This window comes from Lathyrus oleraceus, chromosome 7 (genome assembly GCF_024323335.1).
Source record: "Lathyrus oleraceus cultivar Zhongwan6 chromosome 7, CAAS_Psat_ZW6_1.0, whole genome shotgun sequence".
NCBI classification, from domain to species: Eukaryota; Viridiplantae; Streptophyta; class Magnoliopsida; order Fabales; family Fabaceae; genus Lathyrus; species Lathyrus oleraceus.
The window spans coordinates 496493125-496506277 of record NC_066585.1 but is presented as its reverse complement, the minus strand read 5'-3'; the positions used below and the strand labels follow the sequence as shown (position 1 = coordinate 496506277).

Sequence of the window (13153 nt, the reverse complement as noted above, 5' to 3'; positions counted from 1 at the left end):
ACCAAACACTTTTAAATGAGTCACAATAAACTTTCTTCATGACCAAGCTTACTTAAGTAAGTTATCCTTCAAACTCTTTATAAGGCAATTTGTTCAAGATATAAGTAGATGTGGCCACTGATTCTCGCTACATATTGTGAGGTAGCATTTTCTTCTTTAATAAGTTTCTCGTCATGTTCACTACACCTTTATTCCTAATTTCAGCTAGACCATTGTGTGGTGAAGTATATGGTATTGTGACTTCATGTATAATGCCATGTTTATTGTAGTAATGATCATATTCTTTGGATGTATACTCTCATTCCCCAAATGTCCTTAAAATATTCAACATTTTTCCACTTTGTTTCTCGACTAGGCTCTTGATTCTTTTGAACACCTATAACGCACCACTCTTATCCTAGATCAGATATAGCCACACCATTCTTAAGAATCCATCTACAAATGTGATGGAGTATTTGTTACCACCTAATGATAACACATCAAAGGGACGCAAATGTCTGAACGAACCACATTTAGTATCTTAGTAAACCTCATTGTAAAGTTAGTGAAATTTGAACCCAAACACTCCCTCTCCAGGCATGTTGTGCAAGAGCTCTCAGGAGATGTAATTCTACTCATTCTTAGCACATCGTCTTCTTTGAATTAACTTGGCTTAAACTGTGAAAATTCAAATGGTCATACCTCTAGTTCCATGTGATGATCTCTTTTTCTTGTCATGGTTGCAAAGTAGTCAACATGTGCTACATTAATCAAGATCTTGGCGATTCTATTTTTTTTTACAAATATTGATTTCAAACTAGCCTCATCTTAGCATCACAAAGTTTAAGTAAATCATCATCTATGATTACGAGCATCCCTTCTCTAATAACTGACTAACACTCATTATATTACACTTAATTTTAGAGACATATATAATCTTTTATATCACGTATTTCTTGTCATCTTGCATATGAATAAGAACATTTCACATGCCTTTAACATCCATTTAGTTGTTTTCAGCTAGCTTCACCTTAATTCTTTTACTTGAATCAAACTCAATGAGTAGATTCGCGTTGCCTTTCATATGATTTGAGCCCTATATGTTAAGGTACAAAGTCATTGAATCAATTGTATCTTTAGTTGTTATCGCCGCCAACATCAATGGCTGAGAATCAAAGCTAAAGCCTTCTTGTGTCACATATGCATATTCATTATTTTAAAGTTTCTTGCCTTTTACAAAACAACATTCTTCAACAGTGTCAAAATTTCTCAAAATTGTAACAGTGGAACTTCTCATTGAAGGGATTCTTCTTGCATTTACTGTTCTCATTCCATCCTCCTCTACTATGAGAGGATTCAAAATTGTCTTCAGGCTTGCCTTTTCCTTTCCAATTGGTCCACTTTTTCTTGTCATCCTCACTCTTCTAGAATCTAGCAAGAGCATGTTCTTCTTCTTGAGAATCACCAACCTTGTAAAGTAGGCAACTTCCTTGTCATCATTTTTCATCTCCATCAACTCATTCTCTCCTCAAAGTTTGGAGTTTCACTTTCTTTATCTTTGCATCGCCTTCATAGCTCTTCACAAGAATATCCTAAGGAAACTTGGAATTTTCATATTCGATAATATTCTCAAACACCCTGACATCAACACAATGGTGAATGAACAAAATATTATTATCTTTTATCTTTGCTTCCTTGTAAGTTGTCCTTCGTGCCATCGGTGGATTTGCATATACTAATTTCACACCATTTAATATTTGTTATTTGCATATACTAATTTCACACCATTTAATATTTGTTCATACACCTCGTGAACTCATGAACCGGAAACATCACTTTAATTTGCCTAAACCATTTATCCCAATTCTTTCGATCTTGCTCACTCCTTGTAAAGATCAAGATTTGTTTTAGATTTTGTAAGTCTCTTAGATACCAATACATTGGATGGATATCAAGTGTTTCTAGTTGCCTTGAAACCCAAGCAACTAATGAAAAGGAAAGAACTTGGGAGAGGCGAATTGTAGAATGAATTGTATTGAGACTAATATATCTAATACAATTGGAAATGTGATTCTATAAGCTCAAATACCACTTCCTAACTGATTTACTTGAAGTAAACCAATGAAGTTAGTTACTATTAACTATCTTTCAACCACCTAGCTTAACAAACTAATAACAAACAAACCCAACTAGTTAATTAGGTTGTACAATGAGCTTTAATGCAGTCCTAGGATTACATTAATCAACATGATCATGCTTTACTTACCTTTAAGTCAAACTTCATATTATTAGGACTTTCTCTTGAGAATCAGAGAGTAACACAAACAGTAGGCTAATAAACAAATATAAAAAATGCATCGAACCTTTCAACTTGCAAGATTAAAACGAAAGTCATACATACTACAAAGGAATAAAGTCTCAAACATAGACTTGAGGTAACATTGTTACTAGGCCCAGGAGTCGTATCATTATCTACAAGGTAGAAATCTGGGCACTGCAGAATAATGCAGGCACAATGTTACAAATCTTTTAGCTCCTACAATCTCAATCATTATTGCTAACACAATTCAATTATTTGGTACAATTGTTATCCAATCATAGGAAATATTATAGATGCAAATGAATTTCAGAATCAATTCTACAGTGGTACAGAAAGTTATATTATCTGTCTTTAACTAAAAACCAAGAATAATGCTCCTCATGCTCTTTTCTTGTCATGTCGTTTATAAAGTTTCGAACGCCGCTGCTTGAACAAATGCAGGTATAGTTTGAACCAGAGGAATGGATAAACTACAATTACGACCTGATCGAGAGAAATGAATCATCAATTGTAAGAATAAACATTTCATAAGTGCAGATAAGTCACAACAAGTAGACCTAGATCGACAAATCAGAACTAAAGCAAACATAATTGAATAGAAAGGAACAAAATAACATTTTACATCACAGTGAAACTGAACGAATATCTTCGTGCTATATAAGTCAATTTTCAAGAATGAGGTTATAGTAGAAGAAAAAATAACCGTGACTAATTGATGGTATAAAAAAGTTACCTTAAGAAAATCATAATAACTAAATGGGAGGCTTGAAAAGGAATCTGCATAGATATTATTCTTTTTTATAATTGGAAGCGCCTGGTACATCGCCCATACTGCAATGTATTGGCTAATCAGTTGCACTAGTTTATAAAAATGGTGATACGACACTTGCATAAGAATTGAACGAACGAATGTCAATCCATTGATAAACAAAACTTAATTATAAGAGGGAGAGATATAAGTTTATGAACACACCTTCTCCAGGAAACACTCCCAAAGGATACAGCACAATAAACGCAGTGTACCTAATCATCAAAAGATAAAGAAGCAAGCATACAATATAACTTGTTAACCTCATTTCTCCACCACTTTAGAGAATATAGAATGGTAAGATGGAAAAATGCCTGATATAGGTGATCCAAGAAGGACAGTTTCCCAAGCAACTGAAAGCATAATGCGAATATCTAATGACCTGCATCTCCAAAGATTGCAGCAAAATCACCTTTGGAATCATGTTATAATCATATTATGTCTATAACACAATTTTCATGGATTGCAAACTTATCATACCGTGAGTTTGGTAAAACGCAATAAAGAAAAAGGCTAAAACACAGAGCATGAACTATACACCTGATATTCTCTTAAAATAAATGATCATAGTAGAAAAGGATAATCCATAAGCACGTCACTTACAGAGAAATCAAGTAAAAAATGCTAAGAATAGTGAGTTTCTCGCATGTTATTATTAAGGCATTTTCCCATTATTTGTTTGCTGAAACAAAACATATCATATAGGAGTAGATGATATTATGATAAAATAATGGTTCTGTTTTTTCCTTGATGAATATATGATATATGAGTACTTAACACCCAGCACTACATATCCTAAATTTGCTTTAAGTTGTCTTATAACTGGTAAAAGCTTAAACAACAAGCAAGGTCACAGACTCATGGTAGTAATTAAATTGTTAAACAGTTCAATTCTAAAGAAAACAGATAAATAAGCACACACAAGACTTCAAACAACTGATCATGGAATTTGACTAATTGTTCCTACGTCTTCGACAGCAGAGTGACTGATGCAGTTTTTCAATTACGCAATGCTTAGGGTTACATAGTACAAAGCTGTGTTTTTCGATAGCAGAGCTGTTACGCTCGATCATCTTCCTACTTATCGATAAATATCAGTCATACTCAACATAAATGAACTACATCCAATCGAATAAAAAGTAAATAAGTCACCTCGCCTATGCTCCATGCAAGAAAAGTGATAAAAACAGAAGGTAACTCCTGGACCTAGAGAAAGCACACATAAAACACAATTTAGAAAAGGGATCAAATCACAATAAAAGAGTTACACAAATAGTCACACTCTTTCAATAACATCTTATCTGATAAATAGCATTCAAAATCAACAATTTGATTCGAAATTACTACTCACTCCAGTCCGGATTATAAGAAAAAGTTTGTTTTTCAGAATAGAATAAAATAGAACCTCAGGAATTCCCCTAACAATGGCAAGCACAAAGTGAGTCCTTCCCGACCATTGCAGCATAGGAAGCAACACTCCACTTGGAACCAGTCCTGAAATTCAACACAATTCAATCATGAGTTGTGATCTCGGTAGCCCCGACACCTCTGAGAAAAGATGCATCTGTGTCCGTGATTACCTTTAATTTATTCAATTTTTTTAAAATTATTATCGGTGTCCGTGCCGATGTTTACCGGAAATAAATAATTGACAACAAAACCTACCAATGGCACCGTGTATGACTTCCAAGAATGCAGCAGATTGCAGAAAACCTAAACAAAATATTGAATCATCAATTAGAATTGCAATGAAAGGTGAATAATAAACTATAGTATTAATAAATAATACACTGACAAATTAACGTTCCGGCGGAAGTAAAAGTTCCGGTGACGGAGGAAGTGGAGAGAAGATTGAACAAAATGATGGTTAACGAAACGGCCCTGTGAAACGCGAGGAATGTGAAAATTAGAGATTGAATAGAAAAAGTAGAGTGTGAAATGAAGATACGAACCATCCAATTGCTTGAAAAGAGTTGTAAGCGAGGAGATAAAGTGTTGAAATACGAGCCATTGTTGTTGTGGTTAGTTGTTATGCATATTAGATTAGATATGGTAGCTCATAGACTCTTTCCTTCCTTTTCACTAACCACCAACTTCTTCCCTCTCTTCTACGAACATTGATAGAATGAGAGGTGGTTGGTTCACTTTGTACTATTTGGTTTTTGGTCTATTATTATGGCAAATGATAAATAACCTTTTTTATTGGTACATGTAATATGGGAAGGCATCAAATATTATCACACTCATCTTATTTATAAGAGAAATTATTATAATTGATTCGTGTGGAGTTTTTTTTAGATGCTTGTTCTTGATAGTTATATTTTTCTTCAAAGTTGATTCTTAAAAGAGATTTGTTTCATTCAAGTTTTGTACATAAATTTGAGAAAATTTGAAAACATTCCTCATAAGCAAAATAGTCGATAAAGATACGGCGAACATAAGCAAAATAAACTAGCAAAGAGGCCAATTATACCATCTTCGATAACAAATAGTTAATCATTCCTCATCCTCAATCTGGGAATCATCTAAATCATCTGTATCAAGTACAATAATAGAGAACGTAGAAACAAGAAAGGGGTGAAAATACATTCCATAAATTTAACGGTGTATAAACATCAAGGATGGTTCACATCAAATAAAATCAGCAAACACAATGTACAACATACAAATCATTATGCAAAGTGTATTTTGTCTACTCCCATGCATGTGGTACCATCCTACAACTCTGGACCGAAGTTCTACAATGCTAAATATCATAGTTATGTTACTGAGGGATCTTTAACACTGGAATGAAGCCCTACAACATTGGACCAAAGTGCTAAGCTAATCTCTAATATACATGATGAATCATGCTACAAACAAATGCAAACAATGTTCATCCGAGCCTCTTTCTCCCATTATCAATTATCAATCACAACACTATACCACAGTCCTTCAACACTGGACTGAAGTCCTACAACGCTGGATATCAAAGTTATGTTATTGAATGATCCTCAAAACTAGACCAGAGTCCTACAACACTGGACCGAATTCCTACAACATTAGTTCTTTCAAACCTAAGAAACAAATTTATCCACATAACAATTGCTGCCTTTTGGGGCTAAACATTGGTTCGCCTTGAACCTTAATTTATCAACACTCGACCCGACCTAGTCACAAGATGGGTAAAATTCATAATCATTCTTTTCAAAAGATAATCACTCAACAATATGCCTTAAAATTGAAGGGTCGGAAACTCTACTAAAAAAGTTGGTCAAACATCAAAATCGGTCGACACCTCAAAAACTGGTTAACACGGGGCTGACGGGTTGGACCGTCTCGACCATGACGGACGTCGTCCTCTAGGTGAGTCACATGTCATAACTGACAATTTAGGGGATGAGTGTTTGTTCTGCGGCACTGGCGGTTGGACCGTCATGTGGCTAACGCTCGTCATTGCTGACGATTTGGTGTCTTCGTCCCTAATGCAGTGGCGGTCGGACTGTCACTTAGGTAACACTCGTCACCGCTGCAGAATGCAATTTTATGTGTTTTCTCCATTAAAAAAGCTCTGATTCTCAAATTGATCAATTGATTTCATATTAGTAAAATATTCAAAACTATATTTTACACATATAACAATAGATTGTACATCAAAACATCAATTCAACATTTTTCACATCATTCAATCATGACTTCTTCATCAAAGAATATCATATCATATGAACAACAAAAATAATTTTTCATAGCATATACCCGCATGGATTTCTAATTAAAAGTAGTAAAAATCAGTATTTATAACATGGAAACAAAAAACAAACATCAACCTACTTATGGAGGTTTTGCACAAACCTCATACAATTCAATCAACACGTCATAAACAAGGAAGAGAGCAAGGGTGTCCCTTCTATCCCGAATTCCTACAATTATAGTTCTTCCAAACCTAAACAACGAACTTATCCACATAACAATCGCTGCCTTTTGGGGTTAAACATTGGTTCACCTTGAATCTTAATTCACCAACACTCGACCCTACCTAGTCGCAAGGCGGGTAAAATTCATAATCATTGTTTTCAACAAATAATCACACAACAATACGCCCTAAAATCAAAGGGTCGGAAACTCTACTAAAAAAAGTCGGTCAAACATCAAAATCGGTTGACACCTTAAACATTGGTCAACACAGGGCTGACGGGTTTGACCGTCTCGACCATGAAGGACTTTGCCCTCTAGGCGAGTCACATGTCATAAATGATAATTTAGGGGATGAGTGCTTGTTCTGTGGCACTGACGGTTGGACCATCATATAGCTGACGCTCGTCATCGCTGACGATTTGGCGTCTTCGTTCCCAATGAAGTGGCGGTCGGACCGTCACTCAGGTGACGCCCGTCACCACTACAGAATGCAATTTTCAGTTTTTTCTCCTTTGAAACATCTATGGTTCTCAATTTCATTCATTGATTTGATATTAGTTGTAAGACCCCAATTTTGAATCTAATATCCCTCATGTTATTCTCATCATATGCATTAGCATTGGGATCACACCTTGGCATCCTCCTTACCCCTCTTTCATTAGGTTTGTATTAGGAGAGATCACCAAGCACCATTTGATTGTATCATACTTCATTTTTCTTTATTTACTAACCAAAATACCACAAATATGTCATTGTATAGTTTAACTCTTTTGTAGGTAGTGCACATGCTCACCTTTGATCTATCAAGCTCACATCTAGGGTTCAAGACCCTCATTGCAAGGAGCTCAATCAAGAATTGGTTAAAATTGGATCTAAGTATCATATATGGATCCCCATGATATTCACATGTTATTTTGATCAAGAAATTATCAAGAGTTTGAAGTTGGTTTGCCTTGGAAACCCTAATTCATCTGGGTATCTTATGTGACTTCTTCAACAAGTTTCTTCAACAATTGATCAAATATTTCAATTTATACTTCACATTACATCATCTTATGCATATATTATCCTCCATGAGTCCCAAAAGTCAAGAGAATGTCAAGCTAGCAAGTTGGTTCATGGTGGTTGACCAGAAGAAGTCAACTGATCAAAACTGGGGTTCCCTAGACCCTAAATCCTACAATGTTTGTCATATGAAAATTATTCCAAGAGAAACATTACTATAAATGACAGTCTAAGCAACTTTCATGTTGAGGTCAAGAGCTAGTTTTGCTTGGAAAGTCATTTTTTATGGTGAAAGATTATAGGTCATTTTGTCTAAACCCTAATTTGGAGGTCAATTTCCTAAGACCATAACTTGCTCAAATTTCATGAGATGAAAGTAATTAAAGTTTCATAATCAAATTCAATATGCCTACTTCAACTTTGATGTTTGGAGGAAGTGCAAATTCAATTTTTAAATGCATGTGATATGAGGAAACATTATAGGTCATTTTGGGCTAATACCATTGAACAAGTGATTTTCCTCAACTTCTAAAATACATAACTCTTTCATGCTAAATCCAAATGAGGTCAAATTTGTGACCAATTTGAAGGACTTTAAGATAGATACAACTTTGATGAAGGAACGTTTATCATTTAAAGCCCATAGAAAAAGTTACTCAAGGTGGAAGAAGTGAACATATGGCTTGATACTTAGATTTTTTTTTGATATGTTTGATTTTCCAAAATTCCACCTTAAAAGTCATCATGATCCAAGCTTCAAATGAAAAAGTGTTCAACATGAAAGTTGCTCCTTTTGATCTAACCTTTCCAGAAAGTCCAAATTCATCTCATTTGGAAAAAGAATGAATGACTTGCGCATGGCTTAAAGTTGAAGGACCATTTGGAAGACTTGAAGTTCCATTTCTCACACACGAATGCATGGCCTTTCCACATGACTTTAGCGTTGCTTACACTCATTTTTGGACCTAAATGCATCATTACATGGGCATATCACACGCCCATGCATCCATGAAAAGGTGATTTTCTATTTTTGAATTTTTTGAAGAGGTGTGCAATTATTAATGACCTTGGCTATAAATAGAAGCCCTCTCACTCAGAATTGAGGACCCTGGCGCACAAGCTTTGAAACTACAACCCTAAACATCCACATTCAAAGGATAAGCTTGGTGATTTTCATTGAAAATCGAGTTTGAAATCTCCCACTGTTTTGAGATTCAAACTCCAAGAGTCTTTCTTCTTCCTTGATCCATTTCCACTCCATCAAGCATCCAAAGTAAGGTCAAGCACAATTGAGAGCAAGATCGTGTCCATCTGAACCTGCAGGGAAGGTGAATTTCTGAAATTTTCATCTCTTCGATTCTAACTCAATTCTCCACTATTCTTGTTGATTTTTGGTTGTCTGAAGTTCTACCAATATGGGCAACAAGATTGAGTTGCTTAGAGGTCAAATCAAAGCAACTCAGACCATGATCCTCAAAATTCAACTCTCTGTATCTTTCTACATACTTGGAGTTATGTGAAATTGAGGCCAGATTCGAGCTCCTGAGCATTTTTACTTTAAATTCATGTCCTCCATTTTTATTTTTGTGATGGTTGAAGGTGGACCAGTCCGGTGAGGTCCACCGGAGAAGAAGACCAGAGCTCTGACTCCGGCGATGTGTTGGCATGTCTCCAGATCACATGATCCTTCTATTTTGTTTTAATCTTGAGCGTCCAAATTGATTACCACGCGTGTGGAACATTGACTAAGGTTCACCATGGATAGCGCGCTCTGATCCACTTGATCGGTCACCTCAATTAATGAGGGAGATCAAGTGGTCCACGTTTTTTAGCATTTTCTTATTTTCATTTTAATTGACTTATTTTCATTAATTCATATTAATTTTAGTATTGATCCAAAAAATATGGGACTTTCACCAAAAAATTTCAAATATTTTTCTCTTTCGTTTTCTGAATTAAAATTATTTTTTGGATCAATATTAATATTTTTCATGATTTAATTGTTTTTGTACATACTTTTAATTGTTTAAAAATACTTCTAAGTTTCCAAAAATTATGAAATTTTTTCTCCAAGGTCCTTTGACCTTGTTTGACCTATGATAAATCTCTTGGCCATTTATTTGGTGTTTTGAAGAGGTTTTAGAATTTTGATTAACCATAATTTAATTTAATGCATTTTTAATTGATTTTTAATTGTGTAATTGTAAATAAATTGTGTTGAGCTATTTTGATTGACTTATTGAGTTTGACTTTTATTGTTGGGCCTTGGTTAAGGTTGATTTGACTTTGTTGGATTAAAATCATTGGATTTAGGGGATTGATGAAATGTGCATTTCATCTGCCAAAATGAATGAATGATTTTGATTTGATAAAAGTCCTCCCATGACCAATTTGTGTTTGTTTCATTCCCCTCCCTCTTCATCTTCAATCCCTTTCTATCCCATCCATTTCATGGACCTATGATATCTCTATATCCTAAGGCTAATTGGTTCATAAACCAATATAAGTATGGATGAGATTAGGTCCACCCTTTTGCCATTTTCTTTTAAGTGTGGTATGTTTTAGGAGTATGGTTCATTATACCATATCTCTAACATACATTAACACTAAAATTTCTATTGCCCGGTCTTAAATAGTTGTGACTTCTACATAAGTCCAATTACGATTGCTTAACATAGCGCTAAATTTTGACCCAAAAGCATAGCATTCTAGTAAGTGAGATTGTAAGTCTCCCCCCTTTCATGGTATTGTGTGGAAACCTGGCCTTTTTTCCTTCCTTTGGAAGATGTCTTGGTTCAAGGATACATGCTTGTGAATAGAAGGTTGAGTGTTCTCCAAAGGATGACATAAACAATTGAAAAGCAAAAGCAATACTAACTTCTAATCAACTAACATTTGACTAATTTTTAATTTCAAGTCATTTACTTTTTGCACTTTAAATTCAAGTCTTTATCATTTGACATTATTCATACCATTTAACTTGTTTACTTTAATGCCATTTTCATTTTGCTCACTTGAGCCATATCTTGTGATTATATTGTGATTGTATATACTGGTTTGTGTATTTTGTTTGTGTTTATGGTCTTTTGACCTTAATGTACATAATAACAACAAAAACCCTAAAAAATATTTGTGTGGACTGTCGGATTGGATCTGAGACATTGGACTTAGAATTAGGCAACATTCCCTATGCAAAAAGGACTTGGCCAATGTCAACTCTTCTAAAGCCAGTCATTGTGAATTGAACTTTCATCTGAAGCAAGTATTGAGATACCTTTTGAGTTCATCTGCTACATGGTCTTGATGCAATTGTTATTTCGAGCCTGTGTCTAATGCCTTATTCTGAGACATTCAAGGAGTATGTCATCTGATACATGGGAGATTATGAAGAAGATTCTGGAGTTACTAAGCTTGGATGTGGCTATCTTTACTTGATGTCTTGCTCTTCTTCTTGCTATTTGTGTATTGATATTGTTTGATTCTAAAGTCCAAGGGAAATTGGGTTTCTATATGATATTCTTGTCTATTGGATTGCATCCCATTGGTCAGCTCTTTTCAACCCTTAACTTTTAATTTTTTGCTTAGGATTAGTCTCTTCATCTCCTCCCACTTCTTAAATTTCAAATCTCTCCCCCCTTTTCAAAATCTTCTTTTCTTGTGATTTCTAAACTATGACTTGGTTGTAAATTAGAAACTTTGGCCTTATGCCATTGCATATTTCAAACTCTTTTTCTTGATCGAACTTGTAAATGAACTTAACCATACTTGACTTAAAATTTCAAAAGACAAAAAGAACTAACACCCATTCAAACTCTTTTAGGCCTTTTGTGCCTTTTTCAAACTTAAATTTTGTTAAAAAGCAACTCACTCACTTTGAAATTGTTACCACAAACTACGAGGTTTTAATCTCTCATTTTATGTTGGTACGTAGGCACAAGTCTGAAGGTCTTGTCAAACACAAAAATATAACTAATGAATTCTTTTCTCATCATCACACTCTATTTATTGCAAACATCTTTTATGCCAAAACACATGTACACACAATAAAGGGCTCCCTATGAGTACCTAGGACACTTTGGGTGCTAACACCTTCCCTCTGTGTAACCAACCCCATTACCTGTAATCTCTGGCACTTTATTAGTTTTTATTTTGAAAACTTCTTATCTTTGGGTTTTGTTCGTACTTTTCCCTTTTCCCTTTTCCCTTGGAAACAATAAAAGCGCGGTGGCGACTCTGGTTTTACTGACGTCAAGCTTATCCATAGCTTGATGGTCATGAATTTACCGTTACATTAGTAAAACACCCAAAACTCGATTTTACACATATAGCAACAGATTATACATCAAAACATCAATTCAACAATTTTCACATCAATCAATCATGACTTCTTCATCAAAGCATATCATATCATATGAACAACAACCAATCAATTTTTCATAGCATATGCCCACACGAATTTCTCATTAAAAGTAGTAAAAATGAGTATCATTAACATGGAAACAGAAATCAATCATTAACCTACATGTGGAGGTTTTGCACAAACCTCGTACAATTCAATCAATACATCATAAACAAGGAAAAGGGAAGGGGCGTCCCTTCTATCCCGAAGTCCTGCAATGCTATTTCTTTCAAACCTAAATAAAAAACTTATCTACATAATAATTTCTACCTCTTAGGGCTAAACATTGGTTCACCTTGAACCTTAATTCATTAATACGTGACCTTGCCTAGTTGCAAGGCATGCAAAGTTCATAATCATTCTTTTCAACGAATGATCACTCAACAATACGCCTTAAAATAAAAGGGTCATAAAATCTAGGAAAAAAAATCGTTTAAACATCAAAATCCGTAGACAGCTCAAAAACATGTCAACATATGACTTACGGGTTGGATCGTCTTGGCCATTACGAGTGTCACCCTCAAGGTGAGTAACATGTCATAACTGACGTTTTGGGGGACAAATGCTTGTTCAGAGGCACTGACAGTTGGACCATCACGTGGACGACGTTTGTCATCATTGACTATTTGGCGTCTTCGTCCCTAATGAAGTGGCGCTTATACTGTCACTCAGGTGACGCCCGTCACCATTGCAGAATGCAATTTTCTGTGTTTTCTCCATTGAAACAACTTTGATTCTCAATTTTATC

At 34.9% G+C, this 13153-nt stretch overlaps 1 protein-coding gene across 1 annotated transcript; it reads right to left on the bottom strand.

Annotated features, from left to right (window-relative positions):
* Nucleotides 1–2323: 2323 nt before the first annotated feature.
* On the bottom strand, nt 2324–5320 carry LOC127106071 (uncharacterized). Its single transcript, XM_051043354.1, has 9 exons — nt 5060–5320; nt 4903–4988; nt 4773–4820; nt 4513–4601; nt 4260–4313; nt 3422–3489; nt 3273–3322; nt 3033–3130; nt 2324–2782 (listed from the first exon to the last, which is right to left on the bottom strand). The coding sequence occupies exons 1-9, from the start codon at nt 5116–5118 to the stop codon at nt 2678–2680; spliced, it is 657 nt and encodes a 218-aa protein (XP_050899311.1). The 5' UTR covers nt 5119–5320; the 3' UTR covers nt 2324–2677.
* Between the last annotated feature and the right edge of the window lie 7833 nt (nt 5321–13153).